General features: G+C 39.6%; 2 protein-coding genes and 1 pseudogene across 2 annotated transcripts; 1 reads left to right on the forward strand and 2 right to left on the reverse strand.

Moving 5' to 3' along the window:
• Window positions 1-1,088: 1,088 nt before the first annotated feature.
• LOC145089022 (putative disease resistance protein At4g27220) lies at window positions 1,089-2,005 on the reverse strand (annotated as a pseudogene).
• A 9,533-nt stretch (window positions 2,006-11,538) lies between these two features.
• LOC145089023 (uncharacterized) lies at window positions 11,539-16,064 on the reverse strand. The gene is made up of 5 exons (XM_079027524.1): window positions 16,044-16,064; window positions 15,118-15,774; window positions 12,705-13,367; window positions 11,689-12,552; window positions 11,539-11,562 (listed from the first exon to the last, which is right to left on the reverse strand). Exons 1-5 carry the CDS (start codon window positions 16,062-16,064, stop codon window positions 11,539-11,541), a joined length of 2,229 nt encoding a protein of 742 aa, XP_078883650.1.
• A 2,817-nt stretch (window positions 16,065-18,881) lies between these two features.
• Window positions 18,882-19,814, forward strand: LOC145089024 (uncharacterized). The gene has a single exon (XM_079027525.1). The coding sequence runs from the start codon at window positions 18,882-18,884 to the stop codon at window positions 19,812-19,814; it is 933 nt and encodes a 310-aa protein (XP_078883651.1).
• Window positions 19,815-21,385: the final 1,571 nt, after the last annotated feature.

A 21,385-nucleotide genomic window follows, 5' to 3' on the forward strand; every position in this document is an offset into this window, starting at 1 on the left:
TCTCTTAATTTCAAGGATCATTTTTCTAAAATTGATTCTTCTGGTTGCAGTTATCACTAACTGATGGTTTTTTTTGGTTTTGAAGCTGATGATCATAACAAGAAGTAGAGAAATCTCGATGTATCAGATTCCTACCCCTTGATTCACTCACACCAGGTGTTTGATGTAATGTCTCAGTAAAGTAAAGCAGGTGAGTGAACGAGTAACAAGTAACAACCCACCCTTTGTTTGACGCACATTAGATGTTTGATTTTATGCCTGAATGAACATATTCGAGAAAACAAGAATCAATTTTTATTTAGATAATATGGACTAAATTTGTTATTCTTTTTGCATTTAATTTTCATGATGAATGAAAATTAACTTTTGTCATATTACAGATTAACACTTTGCATTCAACACTTTTATCATCCAAGGTGGAAATCCAGTTTCATTAAAACACTAATCTTATATCCAACAGATGATAAACACTAATCCTATATTCAAAATAGACCCTAAACATCATTGTTATAGATCATTCCAAGCCTCCTTTAACAGCATTTTCCATGAGATCCCTTTTTCACCCATTTATCACCACAAATGCATAAACAAGTCACTAATGTACACATAAATACTTGAAAACAAGTGCACCATCATGAATGCATTAAGCCCTCACCCTTTTATGCAACAAAATACCACGTTCATCCACTTGTACTCGATATATAGAAAGTTAGGTCAACAACTTAATACCTCAAATCAGAGAAGCAAAACCTGTGAATTTGTCTATCCTCGATGCAAAGATGAACTCAACTTGAATAGTTTGATTTATGATAATGCAATTTTAGTTCGTTGGGTTTGAAACTCTTTCAAAACTTTTAAAATTACTTGTTGAAGACTATTGAGATGTATTCACTTTCTTATCTTTTCTCTTGGGTGGCAAAGACTAGGAATAAGGCTTAAGTTCAATCAGATCTTTTCTCTTGGGTGGCAAAGATTAGGAATAAGGCTAAAGTTCAATCAAGACTGACACAGATTTTGTTCGTAGAAATGAAGAAAGCAACAATCTTTTAAGAATCATTAAACTGATAGGTTGTGATAATCTTGTGAATCTATTCCCATGCAATCCTATGCCGTTGCAGAAATGAAGCATGCTCGGTTGCAGAAAACATACCCAAAACAAAAGCACGAACAAGATCATGCATCTTGACGTGCATACCATCATCACTTTCAATTAACAAATTTGTTTGTACCAGTCGCTCGATACAGGTGTTGAGCCTGTTTCTTGCTTGTCTAATCGTATAAACTCTATCAAATATCTTTAAGCTCCATGCATACCTCATCAACTCCTCGGTAGGAATATCGAAGTCTTCAGGAAACAAACCACACATCAAAAACACGGATTTAGTCTCCTTGTCGTGGAGATTATGGTATCTTGTTTCAAAGGCTTTAGGCGCAACACTATGAATGTCATGGTACTCTAAACGTGAAACTGCATCCTTCCATGCATCCTTTCTTTTATTTCTAAGAGTACATGCCATGGTTTTGATGGCAATAGGTAGACCGCAACATTTCCTTACAATATCTTCCCCTATCTTATGGAGCTCGGGCTCAAATTGCTGGAACAAACTTTGTGCTTCTGCTTCTATTAGAAGTCCCACATTAAGAATCGAATTATGTTCAACCCCCATCACTATGCAAACATGCCTGTCTCGGGATGTCAACAAGACCTTGAAGTCGACACCTTGATTTGGAAAAGGACTTAAACCAATATCTTCCAGATCAACGGACTGCCAAACATCATCAAGTATTATAAGGAACTTATTCTTACCTTCTCCAGAGTTGGCCTTGAACCATTCACGAAGCTTATCAACTCTTGCCGGTTTAGTGCTTTCTTTTAACTCTATACAAAGGTAATCCGCTACAGCTTGTTGAATAGCAATTGGGTCCGTCTTTTCCCCTATAACTGCCTCAACCTATAATTGAACATTCTATTTTCTTTAGCAACCTTCTTCAACCTTTGCATCATTGTGGTCTTACCCACTCCGCCCATCCCACATAACGCTATCATGTGGGATGTGTTGATTGATTCAAGTGCTTTCAGTGCTTGTGTAAATGTTTTTTCTCTTTGTGTGGAGGTGGATGCCTTCATGGTATCAATTTTTCCCAAAGGAATGGGCTGATCAGTCCATGCGATCAAAAAGTGTTGTCTTGTGGCACTATCAATCTTCTCAATTAGCTTGAAGGCTTCCCTTCCAACTGTGTGTCTAATCTTGAGACTGCAACAAGCAACCACATCACTAGGAACGGTTTGTACTTTTCCATCGATGTTTTCTACTTCTTCCAACCAACTCCTAACCTGAGATGAAATCTCAAGACGAGTTCTAGTGTTCCTCTCCAAGTGGTCTTCTTCGGCATGTCTTGCTGCATTTAACTCCCTCATTTTGCTACTCATATCCCTCACATGTTTTGTGCTGTAAATGAGGTAGCCTAGATGCTTCTTAACAGGTTCCATAAGTGTCTCGGCAACTGGTTTAAGAATGGCACTGACAACATCCATTGCAGGAAATTCTTCTTTGCGGAAGTGTCTACATAGTAACCAACAATTTGTCAGATGAAATTGGATGAAAATTTGTAATGGATTGAGCATTCAAATGCATCCTAGATTCATTGCATTGAGTAAGGTTTGATTAGCGTTGTCCGATAGACCGATGATGTAATCGTAATATAAGTCCATCCCATAATCTACAATGAACTTAAAGATAAAGTTTTTTAAAAAATAAAGCTAGATTATATAGTAATAGGAATCAAGAAAATGGTTTATCATTGATTAATTATAAAAAATACCAAAATATGATTATTTTAAAATGCATGGAAGACTTTAACTGGAAACTTGCAAGTTCAACTTGTGCCCTTTTGCACAAGAAATTCAAACAAAAGAAGGATAAAAAACAGATCTGAATAGAGGCACAAAGATAACAGGAGAGAGGTTATTGTTTAAGTAATCAAAAGGACCTGCTTCATGTCTTCTGTAACTTATTCACAAAGGTACTAACAGGAAGAAATAGAGGCTGCTTCTAATTTACACCTTGTGAACTTAGTTGAATGAAACAGAAGAACATGACAGAAGTGAACGAACAGGGGAAGTAAGCAAAGGAACAACTATAACTTGGAGACTAAGTAATTATTGACTGAAAAACTTGTTCTGGAATAATAAAACAAAGCACGTAATACCCCTACTTATACTAATTCTAAAAGAGTCTTACTCAAACACATAAAACGCATAAAAAGTAAACTTTCCTAAAATGCCCCTGGGCTAAATCTCTCCAGTTTTTTTCTCGATTATCCCAACATTAATAACATATATAAAGGTGGATAGATCTTGAGCGACTGAGGGAAATGGGAAAAAGATCTTTTGTGGGATGCTGCTGTAGCAAATCCCTTAAAAACTAGCCCGGATCCCTTCACAAATATGGATTTTAATGAGGCATCTGTAACATCAATCTCATCAGAAAGTTACACTGAGTACCTATTATTCTTCAAAAGAAATGTAAAATACGGATCAGCTGATAATGAGCAAGTTGCAAAGGTACTGATTCAGTAACAGAGCCAAGAAAGAAACTTAATTTCCTAGAGGCGATGATACAACAGTGTGGAAAGCAGTATTTCAGGATGAGCAGCCTGATACGTGTATGGTGTGTCAAAAATAATCCAGCTAGATTCAAGAGCTACAGCCCCCTGATCAAGCTCACCTTTGTTGCAGAATCAGAGTGGAATCTGAATCTAGGAAAGAAAAAAGTGACGTTGGAAGTTGGAACTTGAACTTGGTGTACTCAGAAGTAACGACTGAACGGTAATGAAGTTGACTAGGTCTTCAAATTAGAGTGATACCGATTGCCAGATGTGCGTGCGTGCCTATTAGAAAGGAATCCATTTCATATTTTTGGACTAAAATAGCCAATGGGTTAGCCCAGTTATATTGCTTAAAAATTGACCTAAAATCTGCAACGAAAAGTATCACCATATATATCCATATTCAAATGTCAGAAGATATTTCGGTCTATATATGCGTAGCTTTTGGGACTGCTATTTTGGACCTACATTCCTAACCTATATGATATTTGTCTATTTTATCTCACTAGTATTGACTGTGCAACAAAAAAAAAAAATGAGGTCCACTAGTTAATGAATTGCCCAATGAGTATTACTTGTTAGCAAGAAGGATTGTTGAAGTTCTTCCCCTAATTCTATTAAGTTAGGGAAAGACGGAGTTCATTGTCAGTGTGAGACAAAAATGCCACCTAGAGAATCGACATCTTGTTTTGTGAGAAAAACAGTAATAACACACTACACAAATGGACGGTCTATGGAGTGAGTGGTGGTAATAGCAAAAGGGATGGGTGACAACGAGGGGCAGCAGCGAGAACATGTTGATGGTAGCAAGGGGATGTCAAAGATGGGTACACATTTGGGGAGTTAGCAACAACATGAACATGATGTTGGCCAGATATGGGTGCGATGACACCAAGATTAAAGAGCATGGGAGCATTGGCAGATTTATGTGGAGCTCGGAGGGGTCCCTGGTCACAATCCCGATTCCGGTCGTCAATGTAAAAAAAAAAAAAAAATTCGATTAGGTTCAACGTCTTGAAATATGAGTGTCACTATTATTTTAGATTTGTTTGGAATTTTTTTGGGTATCACCACTTCTCAAACTTTCTACGTCCGCTACTGCATGGGAGACAAGCGTTGTATGGATACACAGACATCGTCACCAAGCATTCTACAAGTATAGACATCGTCACCAAGCGTTCATGGCTTTCCTTGAATGTTAGGAAGATTAGATTGTCTACATTGGGCATGACAAAATTGTCATGCCTCACACCATGGTCAACTTACCCGAGGTGATCATGGGCATCCAACGGTCATACTTGAAGCGGTGGCATCACAAGATCAATGGATTTGGCATGCTTTTTTTAGTTCCTTGGATCCCTCAACGATATTAACGTTCTTAATCGTTCACCTATATTTAACAACATATATGATGGATCTGCAACAAATTCTTCTTTCCAATTGCGTGGAATACCATATAAATATGGTTATTATCTAGTTTATGGGATCTATCCTGAGTATGCAGTTTTTGTTAAACCGTTTACGTGTCCGAATGATATTCGTCGGTAAAAATTCAAGACAGCTCAAGAAAGAGCCAGGAAGGATGTCGAGCGGGTTTTTGGAGCTCTCAAGAAACGTTGGTTTATATTGAACAAACCAACAACTTATTTCAGCAAGAAAAAAATGCATGAAGTCATGTATGCATGTATAATATTGCATAATATGATTATCGAAAATGAAGGAAGAATGATATGTGAGTATGATGAAGAGGCAATCATTCTTGCGACACAAGCAATAGAAGTTGTGTAACGACCGAAAAATCTAACCAATTAAAATTTTTCAAAACAATCCATTTTAATAACATTATTACAAAAAGGTTTTCAATACATTATTTATCAGAGTATTCCCAGGTTCATTTCATAATACATAAACGCGAGGAACGGTACGATCACGCCTTTGCCTTGCCACAGTCTCCTGAAGAACCTGAAAAACATTAAACCACAACTGTAAGCCCGAAAGCTTAGTGAGATACCCCCAAAATACCAACCACATATACCATACACATAACATGCTATCTCATAACGAATCATAGAACAGTCATGCATATCGGGTCTACTGTGGGACTGGTCCGCCTTGTTGGGCCTTCAGTCCACCTGGTCCACCCTCCGTGTCCAATCATGTACCTCGAGTCTGCAGTGTGGTTGGTCCGCCCTCGAGTCTGAGTCTACAGTATGACTGGTCCGCCCGCATCGGGCCTTCAGTCGGCCTGGTCCACTCTCCGAGCCTCGGCACGTCTGGTCAGCCCTCGTGGGGCCTACAACATATCCGGACCGCTCGCTGGGCCTTCGAAATAACCGGTCCGCCTTGGGTATCTTAGCCTATAGCACGAAGCAGGACCCGCCTCAACCCAACTCCAGTCCAACAACCATGTGCACATAAACATACAATCACATAACAATTCATATTCAGGCAAACCGATCTAGCAGATCACATAACACAACATACTCTAACAGGATATCGACCTAACCGGTCACTAGCATAACCTCACCCTACATACCAGGATACCGACCTTAACCAGGTCTCTATCGAATACCATCCTAAATACCAGGATGCTAACATATCAAGTAATAACATAACAACAGATACCCGGATCTCAATCCGATAAAAGGGTCGGCCTTGGTGCCTTAGACCCTGTTAATATAGTGAGGATAACTCACCTCAAAACTGCCGACTGAAAGGATAAGATCCCGCTGCTCCAACTCTGACACGAACTCCTCCACTAAACAACAAAACACTCAACTCAATAAATACCCTTAATTACCAAAATACCCCTGGAAGACAACTGGTCAACCCTTTGGACAATGGTCAAAGTCAACCCCTGACTGACTCTACTCGCCGAGTCAACCCGATGACTCGCCGAGTCCCCAAACTCAGAACTTCCCTCAATCCGCGACCTAACTCGCCGAGTCACCCCGAGACTCGTCGAGTCCAACAACTCTGAGTCCACTCGCTCACAACTCACCGAGTCATCCCTTGACTCGCCGATTCTCGACTCAACCAGAAGATATTGGGACTCTTCGACAAGATTCGCCGAGTCCAAGAACAGACTCGCCGAGCCTAAGGCTATCTTCAACCTACTCGCCGAGTTGTTCTTCCAACTCGCCGAGTTCCAGGCCATCTTCATCAAACTCGCCGAGTTGTTCTTCTAACTCGTCGAGTTCCAGACTTTCTTCAAGCAACTCGTCGAGTCCACCTATGTGACTCGCCGAGTACCATCGGTCTGAATCCATACAGAAGCACTCCAGGCCATGCAATTGATCCAAAACATAGATCTACTTCTCCTAAGGCCATCCATCACGTAAAGTGGCAATCTTTACGTGAATCCATGAAGATCTAGGCATTTTACTCTAGGGTTTGGGGTTTGGGACAAGATAGCGCTACTACATACTCAAACACAGGGACTTTCAGGCATTCCAAACCTTCTCCATTCCAGATCTGAGGTAGCAACCTCAGATCTAACCTCTAAACTCCAAAACACCAAAAGATATGATCTCAACACCCCCAAAAATGAAGAATCTAGACAATAGCAGCTCAAACAATGGAAAGATGCCTCAAAAGGAAGCTCCAAGAGAAGATTACCCCTAATCTTTGCAAAGACCTTTGATCCAAGCCTTTTCTTCTTTAGAATCTCTTCAACAACCACCTCTCTAAGCTCCAATTTGCTCAACAATGGGGTTTCTCCACGAAATTAGGGTTTCTGGGACTCAAGGGGGTGATAAGGAGGTTGGGGAGAAAACATAATGTTCTTTATATAGGGCTCAACCCCGAGAATTAGGGTTTTCTCCACTCAGCGCCTACTCGCCGAGTCCATCTCATTGACTCGCCGAGTCGGCTACTTAACACGCGACCAAGTCGTGACTCTACTCGCCGAGTCCACCCATGGACTCGCCGAGTCACTCTTTCCCAATTTACTCTTTTAGCCCTTCAACTCTACTCTTGATATTTCGGGATGTTACAATTCTCCCCCACTTAAATTAGGCTTCATCCTCGAAGCCTACGACAACTCAACTCCAAAATACTCCCACGACGCGCCACCTAGCCTTAACCGGACCAGGTCCCTCAAGGCATACCCAACAAAACTCAAACTCACTTTCTCTTTCCTTACAGTGTCTTGACCACCGTCTTAAACCGGGCACCAGCTTTACCTTCTAGTAACCACACACAACAACTGAGTACCACTCATGATGCAACACTGCTCCAAATCACAACCATTACTCGACCCATATGAGCTATAAATAACCATGCACCACCCGATTCCCGATCCGAATCCCACTCTATCCAATCCATGACGACAGAAAGACCCATTCTTCAATCCCGGAGCAACTCCCACGAGTTCTCCTCTTGCAATCACACACACATGTTGAACTAGCTCTAGCACCCTCAGGTTGGGAAAACCCGATACACTGATGATATCCTCAAACATCCCCCCGGATGAACCACTAATACATACCCAATACCCTGATCAGAATCACACTGAGAGCCCAAGACTCTCTCCCTGCATCCCTTCCGAGCCTCTTGGCTCTACACCTGCGGAATTCCCTCCGCAACCTCAGCAGACATCCCAATCGGATGAGCTTTTATCCCACTGCCGCAAACACACTGCTCAATAACCATACTCAAATTACTCAAATCATAACTCTGCTCTGCCGCTTTCACTTCCGTGAACTTGCACTCCCTCCCGGAGTTACACACCTCTCTCTTTTCCTTTACCAAGGAATCCACTTGGCCACATTGTCACTCCGACAAGTGTCCCGGTGCTCGCCCAACGCTACACCACCCTTTATATAGCGTATCCGCTATCCATCCAACACACATACTCTGACTCTCATCGCAGGGACTCTCAAGCCCATGCACTATCTCAACTAATCAAGATCACTACCCGGGGCCAGACCTTCTAATGCAATCACACTGCAACATACACAACACATATCCTCGAACCGATCCAACAATACTCGCAGAGTCTTCAGCATGACTGGACCGCCTCACCAGGCCTTCAACCAATCTGGACCACTCTCAGAACCTTCAGCCAATCTGGACCGCTCTCAGTGCCTTCAGTCTAGCTGGACCGTCCTCCGAGCCTTCGGCCTAACTGGTACGCCTACCGGCCTTTAGTCTATCCGGACCGCTCAACTAGCATTCATCATTCCGAGCTATCTCTCCGGGAAATCCTCCCATGCATACCGTTCTAGCCCTCTAGGGGTTCCAAACTCTAACTCCATCATACATACCGGATCCCGGCCTGCTCCCTGGCCCTCCACAATCAAATGCCCTAGGTCTGTATCCCGCCCCGCATGCCCGAAACTCGCTCCTATCAGCCTATACTTTGGACTGACAGAACACCGATGATTCCCAACAGCTAAGCACCCTCAAATACTCATCGATCTCCCGGAGAATTCTTCAATTCTCCCCCACTTCGGCACTAACTATCAACCACCGGTCGCCATCACCGCCCTCCCAAAACAACCTTGCAGAAACCCAACACTTACACACAGATTGCTTCCCACCAGCACTAGCAACCTTCATCAAAATCATTTTTCCACACTGAACATTCCGCTCGAAAGGAACCCAATCTTCAAACATCCATTACTCAAACTGCAGAAGCTACCCGACAATCAAACCAACACCGCATCCGCCACTAAACCTCACAAAGTTGGTCAACGATAGCCCGAAGCACTAATCCATAACCATATCAAACCTTCAGGGAACAACGGATACCAAAACGAAAACCCGAAACACAACTCGCCAAACCCTCAAGGAACAACGGATCCCACACGAAAACCCGATGCAAATCCATAACCATCCATCGAGACTAGCCGATAAACGATACTCCACAATAATCATAAACAAGACAACAAGGAAGAAACATACCCGTAGCAGCATCCGACACTGCTCTAACCTCCTCCGCTGCAAACTGAAAAGCACGACCATAAGCCCTTGGGGGCTCTGCTCCACCCTGACCTCCACCTGTGATCCTCAATGTGGCCGGTGCTGGAGCCTGCACCGGTCCTACAGCAAGCTGTGGACAGTTGACCCTCAAGTGTCCAACCTGATGACAATGATAACAGATCCTCAAATCCCGAACCGGCACTGACTACCAACAATCCCTCGCATAATTCCCCTCCTTTCCGCACTTGCGGCATGCACCACCGGACCGACAAACTCCGACGTGACCCCTTCCGCACTTTCCACAGACGTGGCTACCCTGATCTCCCATCCTGGAATCAACGGTCTTAGACCGTTTCGTCACCAGCTCCGACTGAACCGGAGCTTGCCTCAGCTCATGCATCTGCAACTCAATCTCTAACTCACGCCGCCTGGCGGCCTCCTGCAACTCTAACAAGGTCTCACACCTCTGCGCAGACACAAACTGCCTGATGTCCCTCTTTAGCATACTCAGATATCGGGACATCTGAGCCTGCTCTGAAGCGAACTCAGGGCAAAACATCGCCCTCTCAGTAAACGTCCTGGTGATTTCCGTCACCGACTCCGTATCCTGCTTCAGCTCCAGGAACTCCTGAGCCAACCTCTCCTCGACCTGCGGAACATAACGAGTGCTGAACATCTCTCTGAACCGATCCCATGAAATCGCAGCCCTCTGCGCATCTGAGTATGACCCCATGGTCAATCTCCACCAATCCTTTGCCCCGAGCCTCAACAGGTTCAGAGCACACCTCACCCTCTGATCAGCAGGGCACGAACATGTGAAGAACCACCCCTTCACGTCTGATAACCATCTCATAGCAACGATCGGATCCTGGATTCCATCAAATGTGGGAGGCTTAGTATTATCGAAGTCCCGATACTGAAAACCTCTATTAGCTCCTCCCCCTACCGCTGCTATAGCCGCCGCGGCAGCCGTCTCCATGAGAGCCGCATAGCGCTCATCAAAATACTCCACCAAGGCGGTCTTGATCGACCCAAACAGTTCCGGCAGCTCGGCCCGGAACAATGCAGCAACCTCATCATGCAGGATTTCCTTAATCCTCGCATCCAACTCGTGCGTACTCATCTGACCGATAACCTCAGGCGGTACTGACCCGTCCGCAACTCCTTCTCCTGCACCAGATCCTGACTCGGATCCACTCCCAACATGCCCTAAAATCTACATACTGAAAAGAAACCACCAAACTCTCAGACACTTCCCACTATCCCGGGAACCAACTCTCAACCCAACCCTAGAGGTCATGATTTCCCTGATACGCGTATGGGTCCTGTGCTTTCAGTAGTACGGGCCCATACTACATTCCACACCTACACATATTTGTATGAAGTACTATCACAACACCCTAGAGAAAACACAAATAACAACGCTCTATCCTCACTACTAAAGGAACACTACAAATCTCTCACAAGGAAACCCTACAAATCTATGTTGCAATTATTTATATACTACAGTTTCATAATATTTTCATTGAAAATCTCAATCCTGCTTTTGCGTATGTTTTTCACAAGTCATTCCTAATTTTCCTTACTTGAGTCCAACATTTACCAACAACATAATTTAGGTTAAGTTGCTCATTATCCCATCAACACTACTGATAAACCCATATAATGATACCAACGAATTTAAAATATTAAAATCAACATCCTCAACCAACAAACTTAGATTAGTGAGTAGCTTGCTATTTGATTAATATGTTTTCCCAACATCTTCGTAGCATCCATGTTATTCTTCTTTAATGTCCTTCATATGTTGAACAATTTTTCCTTGATTATTCTTCCTGACATATAGTCCTTTGGTCATCAATATTCAACCAAACAATGAATGGGGTATTAGAACATTCACATCATCATGAAGAATACATCCAAAAATCATGAACTAAAAGGGCATTAATTAATAGGCAATCAGGAGACGTGTAAATAGAATTTACCTCTAGTATTTACTTCACATTAATCAGAGTCTTGTTTGAATTCCTGCATAAAGTACATAAATATAAAGTTGAAAATATAGGTTGCGGCTTTTGAGAATAACAAAAAAATTTACATGAAGTTTTTCAAATGTAGTTTAAGAATTATTAAAGGAAGAAAGATCTAGTTTACCTCTTGTTTGATCTTTATAATAGAGGAATTGATGTCTTTTTCCCCTGCAGCATAAAATGAGCACAAATCTAATACTATTTCTTTTAGCTGTGGAGTAGCTGAATTTCCCTTGGTGAAAGTCGTTATTGCTGGGCAGTTGAAGATTTCCAAAGTATCCAATAATGGGAATGAAAAATCCTCCTTCCCCAAGCTAAACCCCTTAAGACATGGAAGGCCACTTAATATCAAGGACTTTAGACGAGGTAACACAAGTATCTCCTTATTCGTCTTGCCATCAGATTCTTTCTCTTTGTCTTCTTCAACAGCATCTGCATCCTTAACAATCACCTCCTCCATCTGACTGCAGTTCCATATGCATAGCTCTTGGAGTTGCAATAGACTACCACCCATGGAACTAGTAAATACATGTTCTAACCTTTTACAAGTACTAATATGAACTCTTGTTAGGTTTGGAAACTCAAATGCTGTCCACTGATTGTTCTTCCATATATACCTCAGATTGTTCTTCCATATATACCTCAGACCACATAGATATTCCCACTTTACTTGTGTTAGGTTTGGAAGATTGAAAAGAGTAGTAGTTTGTGACGATTCATCAAAAGCACTTCCACTACTGCTATTTCTATTTCTATTTCTATTTCTCCCTGCTGCTTCCAGTGCTTCAAATACCTCATCTACCCCATCACAGCTGCATACATGAACCTTTTCCAGCTTTTGCAGTTGCAGCAACTCACTGGATGGAATAATCTTTTTAACATCGTAATTCCGTTCCACATATAATTCAATCATGTTATGAAAAGACCAAATTGTCCCTTCTGAAGTAGCAGGGCACGAGGTTGCACCGTGTGAACTCGGGGATGTGGTCTGCAAGTCCAGTAAAGAAAACGCCAGCCAGAGGCATATTATATGTGTCAAACAAAAACTTGGACTGAAACTAGTGTGAATGTGTTAAAGTAAATTTACTTGGCATGATATCTTTCTTAATTAGATGATGCCAATTAAAGAAATATATATACCTGATGAAAGTTAAGGCCAGATTGATCAAGAGTATGTTTGCCTAATCCTGTGTGTATATAATTGAGTTGGGGAGCTGTGGACCCACCAGCTGCAAACACCATCATTTTTGGGCAATTCTTGATGGTAACTTCATCAAATGAAGGCCACCGGAACTCATTCATCCCCAAGAAGAAACCCTCCAGCTCTGGTAGTTTGACCAATACAATGGATGTTAGACGAGGAAAGACCACAACCTTCTTAGAAGATGCATCTTCTTCCTTCTTCACAATCACTTTCATTGCCTTGCAATCCTCTATCATTAACTCTTCCAGCTGTCTCAGGCTTTCAAGTGCAGAGAATGTGAATATATGTTCCAAATGATTGCAATATCTGATTTTCAATATCTTTATATTGGGAAGCATAATGACATTGTTTTTTACTCTAGGAATTCCACCATTTCCTTCATCACCACCACTCTTGTTGTTTTTGTTGCTGCTCGTCCCTAATTGAGTTTCAAATACCTCCTTCATCCCATTGCAAGCCACTACTCTCAGCACTTGAAGCTTTTGCATTTGTCCTGCTGCATAACATGGAATCACACTTGACAATGCATTGCATCCAAATATATGTATCTCTCTAGAGTGTTGGCATAAGCTCCAAGAAACACCACCTGCTTCAGACAACTGCAACACACATAGAAAAGTTTAATGTAAAATTAAACTATAGGCACAACCTTTGTATAAGAAATTTAATTCAAAATCTAGCTTTTTTATCATACTAAATGACACGACCGCTCTCCACATCAAAAATTGTTCTTTTGTTTAATAATTAATGTCGGATTTATTGAAGAGACCATAAAAGACATACCAGTATACAAATAAAATATAGGTATGCTAATTCAATCAAATCAAGAAAGCATATGTTTACAAAAAAATGATTAGAAAAATTAATTTTGGGTAATATTATAAATTATTTTATTCTATCCTACAATACTTGTCGCCTAATGGTCCCTATTATCTAAACTTAACTGGATACTTGCATGATCCTCACATTTTAATGACAAGCCTTTAGTCGTAGGAGCTGTAACCATTAAATTGGTTATAATGTGAGAATTAAATGATATTTCATAATGTGATGAATTGGTCATAATTTGTTAATGACTAACCTTTGTCTTTCAAGATTTGGTTTGATTTTTGTCATTATTGGAGAACAACATTAGCAAAATTGTCACAAGAAGATGATTTCAATACATGTATTCAGCATCCGGTATGAAAAAGTTACTTGCGTGTTTTTATGTTCTTTTAGTTTAAGTACATCTACAATTAATGCAGGGATTTGTGTATTTAGCACTTCAATCATAGACATGCTAGGATTTGTGGTCAACTTGTCATCCATGCTGACAGTGTAGTATATATCAGAAAAGAAATGTAGTAAGTAGTATGTACAATGCTGGGATTTGTGGGATTAACCCACAACACAGATTTTTTGCGACTTGATTATCTGTATTTTCATGTGTATGTTTAAATTATGATGGTTAATGGTTAATCTTTGTGGTTTGTAATGGTTTATGGTTAGCTTATTTACTTTGTGAAATTTCTTTTTTAAAACTATTACCTGTTTGGGTAATAGCTATTTTGTTGAAAAATAAATTTGATTGTTTAATGATTATATGTAACATATAATGCATTATTATGTACATTAAGACTTGAAGATATAACTGGTTGGAATTACAACTATAAAAGGAAATATTGTCCAAAATAAACACAATTATGAAAATGGAAAAACAATCTCAGATGCTTGGTTACATAAACAATAGAGGATTTCACATAGAATGGCAAACCTAATTAGATGTGTGTGCATTTTCTAATTAGAAAAATAAAAAAGTAAGAGCATCCACAATGATGAGTTCAATGAGAGGGTTTAATGAGGTGGCATGTCTAGTTGTCAATCAATGGATGAAACTCTACCATAGTGAGATGCCACCTTGGCATTCAATGGATTTGGAGTTCAATGGCCATTGAACTCTTTAATGGGAAAAATGAAAGTTTTTAATCTAAAATATATACTAAAAATTAGTTTTTGTAACTTCCTATTGAACTTTGTAGGGTTCATTGCATTGTAGGAAAAAATGATAGAGTTGTATGGAGAATAAAAAATGATGTGGCAATCCATTGAACTCTATGGAGTTAAATGCATTGTGAATGCCCTAAATCATATAAGTAAATGATATGAATTATGATAACAAATACAAGGTAATACATGTTCAAATGAATGGAACCTTTTATGCCTCCAAATCATATTCTTGTGTTTGCATGGTAGGTAACGGGTTTAAACTCTTTTATATGTGATTTGGTGATTTTCTTAGCATATTACAAAGAAAAATGGATATTAACAAAGAAATTAAATAGATAATTGAATATGTAAAAAGCTTACCTCAAATTGATCACGAAAAGTGGTAGTTGTAATGGTATTGTTGAAAGATATTTCATTGTTCCCATCCTTGGCACCACCTCCACCAATACACTTCAGATTGTACAGTCTATCTAGAGTGAGAGACTCAAGCAGAGGGAACAAGATGGATGTGTGGGTAGATGTAGTCATTTCTTCATCCTCATCATCTCTGTTTGAAACAACTTCTTCAATACCATCACAATTTTCTATCCAGACTTTCTTTAGGCTGGAAAGAAGTTCTGCCATGAGAGGAGAAAACAAGTACTTAATGCTTCTGCAACGGACCATGTATATGGTTGTGATGTTGTGGAATGGGGATTTTGATTGATGTTTTGGATGAGTGAAGAATTTATTCCAGTTGCTGCACTTCCACACATGATACAAGCTGTCCGTATCCCTTAGATCCAACTTCTCGAGGTTGGGAAGTATAATAGGTTGTTGTTGGTTATGGTGAGTTGTTACCAATTCTCTACTTGTTGGACTCTCACTCCCTATCTCAAACACCACCTTCACTCCTTCGTATTTCCACAATTTGAGATTACAAAGGTTATGAAAAGAGTGTAGGAGGCTGGATGGGAATACAACACTAGAAATATTAGTACAAGTGACTTCTTGTAACGTCTCTTCCTGAATATAAGTCTGCACACATATATCCCAACAAGAAATGTAATTAGTAACGTCAGTACTGAATTGTTTTAATGATTTATAATTCCACATCCATTCACATTTCTCTCTTATAATTTTGGATTTGAAGAAGATTATTTTGATTTTAGATAACTTTTTCAAGGAACATTTACTGATTTAAAATAGTTGGATCTTTCACCTTCAGATAGGGATGAGCAACGGGCCGAACCCAGACCGAACCGGCCCGAAGACCAAAAACCCGAAGACCAAAAATACTGAATTACCTTACCCGAAAACCGGACCATTTTAGGTGTATTGGGTTCGGGTGCGGTTCGGTCCGGTTTCGGGTACTTATTTGGGTTTTGGGTTGTGGACCGCATATATGACATACATACATAAATCTTTCTTTGTGACTAGTTATAGACTTATAGTTATAAGTTGCAACTTGCAAAGTACAAATAAATATATGGTCTTGAACTCTTGATTGGGTTGTAATTCTAAGCAAATTAACATAAAGCATTTGACATTACCTAAAGCAATCGTACATATAATTCTATACAATTCTTGTATCTGACTTATGAATACCAAATACGTGTAACGAAAATATATTAAATGATGAAGCTCACTATTATTTACTCAATGTCTTTTTGACTAAGAAATCGTAATTAATGACACATGCAGTCACGCAACATGTTATCTAGTGCTCCTTTACTAAGGACGATTTATATGATTTGATTTTTACCTTGTTTTTCTTAGGGCAACATATATTAACATTCCAAAGTCCTGTTATGGCAAAATACATTACATGATTACAACATCAAAAACATATTGGACTGAGTTTGATTGTCTTCCACAGAACCAATCTAATTTTCAATCACCATTGAAAAAGAGAGAGAAGTATGTCATCAATAATATAGACTATAAGATTTTAGTAGGGTTTTTTTGTACTCGTAGAATGCGATCAAACTAGAAACAGGAGCTGGACCCGAAAAAAAAATCGACAAACTTAATGGAGTAGGGAATAGGGATTACATCGATTAAAAATTAAATAACCTTAGTTTCCGGTCCGGTCCGGGTAAGAACGTTTATTCCAGGTATGGTCCGGTCCAAACCCGAAACCCGATTTTTGCAAAAAATAAAAACCGAAAACTAGCCCAACTAAATGCATTTCCGGTCTGGTCCAGGTTCGATACCGGTTTTTTTCCAGTCCGGTCTAGTTCAACGGGTCATATGCTCATTCCTACCTTCAGATAAATTATAAAAAGATGCTATGGGCTCCTATGCAAAAATAAAAGATATCTTAATTAAGATGTGGATTATTTTCAACTAGAGACGGAGTTTAGCTTGATATTGAGTTAATAAGCAATGGTAGTTAATTAAAGAGTTAAGTTTACAAAATTTATCTGCCCATCCAAGTCTCCAAAGTCCAAACTGTTTCCATACAATCTAAGTCCCTATGCTTTTATGTATCACCCTTTTTGACTGGTTAAAAATATGAAGCTGACACAGGTACCCCTTATTAATATATATATATATATATATATATATATATATATATATATATATATATATATATATATATATATATATATATATATATATATATAAATGATGAATGGGTTCGAGCTTGGGCATCACTATTAAAAACAATAGAGGAAACAACAAAAATGGTCCCTGTGATAAGCATTTTTCTGGTTCTTGTCCCCGAAAGATCAAAATTGCAAAAAAGTCCTTATGACAATGTTTCATTGTGATTATGGTCTGCAAGACTTACACCATTAAGAGAACACGGTTAAATACGTATAAAATGACCATTTTACCCATAGTTTTATATAAATGAAAATGGGCCCACCATAGCCATCCGACTTCATCAGTTAATCTCACACCCCTTCTATCCCACATCCCATGTGAACCGATCGTATCCACCAACAATCCACTCCCAACCCTTCTTTTCTTATCTCGGCCCCTACTGTTAAGTGAACAGATCAAGAAAGCGAATATGATAGACCCTTGTTGAATCTATCCTATATCTCAGACATTCTAACACAGACTAATAGAAATACTTGATAATATTAAGGTAATTTCCCATCATTCAAGATGTGGGCATCAGAAAGAACAAATTCAATTCGTAATAATTCTTAGCTACCAAAACTAATGGAAGAACATTCTACTTATACTCTCAAGGACTGGACAGTGGACCACAAAGGCAGACAACAAACCATAGTACCACTATTGTTGGTCTCCCATAGCAAAAGTTTCCACCATGATTGGCTAGACTCACTAATTGACAAATTAAAATAAAAGACTAAAATACCCCATATCCAAATATCAGCAACATAACAAGAAGGAATTACTCAATTGCCCTTTTTGCCCTTCTGCTATAGACCAGTATAGTCCGGGGCTTATCAGAATATGAGCAAGACGACAAACACAAATTCAACATCAAGATGCGTTTGTCTGTCTTTGAAATCAGCTCTCCCTTCCAACTTCATCTACCATATCCACCAGATTGATTCAAATAATCACTGCCATGTGTCTTTAATTACTGCATTAGTAGAGTCTTAAAAGTTGTTTTTCAGTTACAAAAGTCAAGAGTCCTAGTCTGTCTTTTTATCTTGATCGGTTCATGTTTTTGTTTCCTATTTAAGCTCTGTAAGTTCTCAGTTTCAAATGGCAGTGAAATATTATCTATTTTTCCTCTTCTCCTATTTACATACAACAGTGGTATCACAGCTCTTCCAGGTTCTGATCTACTTCTTTCTTTATCAAGCAAAAAAAAGGAGTAATTGAGCGAAACACCTAAGAGAGATTGTAATGGCAAGCAACAACAATAATTCTGCAACTCAGCCTCTGATTCCAGTCTTCAAAGGAGAAAAATATCATTTGTGGAGTCTAAAAATGAAGACTTTGTTCAAATCCCAGGAGCTTTGGGAATTGGTGGAGAATGGATAAACAGAGCCAACTCCAACACCGGCTCAACCAGATCAACCGTTGTGGGACACTCATAAGAAGGATGCAAAGGCTCTTCTATACATTCAATCGGCGTTGGATGATGAAATATTTCCTCGTATGCTGCAGCATCAACATCCACGGAGGCATGGGAAATTTTGAAGCAAGAATATATGGGTGATAAAAAGGTAATCACTGTGAAACTTCAATCACTTCGTCGTGAATTTGAAACTTCGGTTATGAAAGAAAAGGAATATGTGCAAGTATTTCTTTCTAGAGTATCTGGACTTGTCATTCACATGAAAACTTATGGTGAAAATGCTAGTGAAGAAACAATAGTAAGCAAAGTCCTACGAAGCCTGACCAAGGAATTTAATCAAGTTGGTGTCGCGATTGAAGAATCTAAGGCCCTATCAACTTACACTTTTGATGAGTTGATGAGTTCTTTGATTGCACACGAAGAAAGGTTAAACAGGGGCAGCGAAAAAGGTGATGAGAAAGCATTCCAAGTAAGAGGCAATTCTTCTAAAGGGAGGCCAGAAAAATCTGGTGGTTCTTCCGGTGGTCGTGGGCAAGGAAGAGGCACTTTTCGAGGTTGTGGTCGTAGAAGAGGAAGAGGAAACTTTGCAGATCAATGTTACCAAAAGAGCAACCTACAATGTCGGTATTGTAATAGGTCTGGACATGTTGAAGCTGATTGTTGGACCAAGAAAAAAGATGAAAATAAAGCTAACTTTACTGAAAAGGTGGAAGAAGAAGGTAGGTTATTTATGACTATGTCTACAACTACTAATGTTTCAGATCATGTGTGGTATATAGACAGTGGATGCTTGAATCACATGTCTGGTTCAAGATCTTCAGTCCGAGATCTTGATGAAACAAAGAAAAGTGAAGTCCAACTTGGGAATGACCGAAAGATTGAAGTTAAAGGCGAAGGTACAATTACTATCGAAACCATGCAAGGTAATACTAAAGTTCTTCATGATGTTCAATTAGTACCAAATTTAGCATACAACTTACTGAGTGTTGGACAGCTAATGAGAAGTGGACATCGTGTGGTATTTGATGATGACACGTGTTCTATAATTAACAAGAAATCTGGGTAGCTTATGGCTATTGTCCAAATGACTCAAAATCAAGTGTTCCCTCTCGATGTTACAAAAGATTATAAAGCCTTAACAGTTAGTTGTGATAATGAGGCCAGGCTTTGGCATCTAAGATATGGACATTTGAATGTAAATGGGCTGAGATTGCTAAGCAAAAAAGAGATGGTTTTCGGGCTGCCAAATATTGGTGAAGTTGGTTTTTGTGAGGGGTGTGTTTATGGAAAACAAAGCAGAAAGTCGTTTCAAGTTGCAAGTTCTTGGAGAGCTTCAGATTGCCTAGAACTTGTACATGCTGACTTGTGTGGTCCTATGAAAGCTGAGACATTTAGCGGAAGTTGGTATTTTTTCTTGCATATTGATGATTTCAGTCGTATGAGTTGGGTTTATTTACTAAAACTCAAGTCAAAAGCCTTTGAGTGTTTCAAGAATTTCAAAGCACTTGTGGAGAAACAAAGTGGCAAGAACATCAAGGCTCTTAGAACTGATCGTGGTGGCGAGTTTTTATCTAATGAATTTAATGATTTTTGTGAAAAAAAATGGCATTTACAGGCAATTAACAGCACCAGAAACACCCTAATAAAACGGGGTAGCAGAGAGGAAAAATAGAACAGTAGAAGAAATGGCAAGAAGCATGCTGAAAACGAAGGGATTGTCTGATCAGTTTTGGGGAGAGGCTGTTGCAACTATCGTGTATATTCTTAATATCTCTCCAACTATAGCTGTAATGAATCACACACCATATGAAGCTTGGACAGGTAGAAAACCCACATTAAGCCACTTAAAAGTCTTTGGTTGTTTAGCATAAGCTTTGGTAAATTCTTGTTCAAAACTTGATGAAAAATCTCTAAAATGTATTTTCATTGGGTATAGTCCTCAATCCAAAGCATATCGTTTATATAACCCTCTTAGTGGCAAAGTGATAATAAGCAGGAATGTTGAGTTTAATGAAGAAGAAAGGTGGATACATTATAGCCAAAAAGAAAGAGATAAGGTTATAAACTTTGAAGATGTACCATCCACAAGCTCAGGAGATAATGCAGAAATACCCTAGGATGATGTGCTTTCTGTAGTACGGGCCCATACTACCTTCCACACCTACCCATATTTGTACCAAGTATCACCACAACACCCTAACAATAACATAAACCGACATAACGAGCGCTCACCCCAAACTCCTAAAGGAGCACTAAATATCTCATAACTGACCTACTGGTCCCACATAACTCACCCCACGCATAACAAGAGAACCCTAGGCTAACATGCATCATATAATCAGGTAATTTTATCATGCAATTCCTGAAGATCTCTAGCCTAGTACTAGCATGCTGTTCTAACATATCACATAATCAAATAACTTGTATGGTATTTTGGGGTCTACTTACTAGCTCTGGCTGATCGTACCTCCGCTTCCTCCTTCACTTATTTTTGAAAACCATTTTTAAATTTCATTTTGAAAACTCCCCCTGATTTGAGACTGGATTCACACGAATGTTCCTCCAATTCACTCAAACCAAGGCTCTGATACCAACTTGTAACATCCAAAATTTTCCAACCAATTTAAACTTTTCAAA

The sequence above is a fragment of the Lactuca serriola genome, chromosome 2 (genome assembly GCF_051521515.1).
Source record: "Lactuca serriola cultivar US96UC23 chromosome 2, Lser_US96UC23_V15, whole genome shotgun sequence".
NCBI lineage: Eukaryota > Viridiplantae > Streptophyta > Magnoliopsida > Asterales > Asteraceae > Lactuca > Lactuca serriola.

What these genes read in the sequence shown, in the direction of transcription:
- LOC145089023 (XM_079027524.1), bottom strand. Translation starts at nt 16,064, where the DNA reads ATGGTCCGGTTTTCGGGTAAG. An exon ending in CTTTTCGTGATCAATTTGAG is followed by an intron (nt 13,368 to 15,117) that starts GTAAGCTTTTTA and finishes TGTGTGTTGCAG; the next exon opens with TTGTCTGAAGCAGGTGGTGT. An exon ending in CTGGCCTTAACTTTCATCAG is followed by an intron (nt 12,553 to 12,704) that starts GTATATATATTT and finishes CTGGACTTGCAG; the next exon opens with ACCACATCCCCGAGTTCACA.
- LOC145089024 (XM_079027525.1), top strand. Translation starts at nt 18,882, where the DNA reads ATGGGTGATAAAAAGGTAATCACTGTGAAACTTCAATCACTTCGTCGT.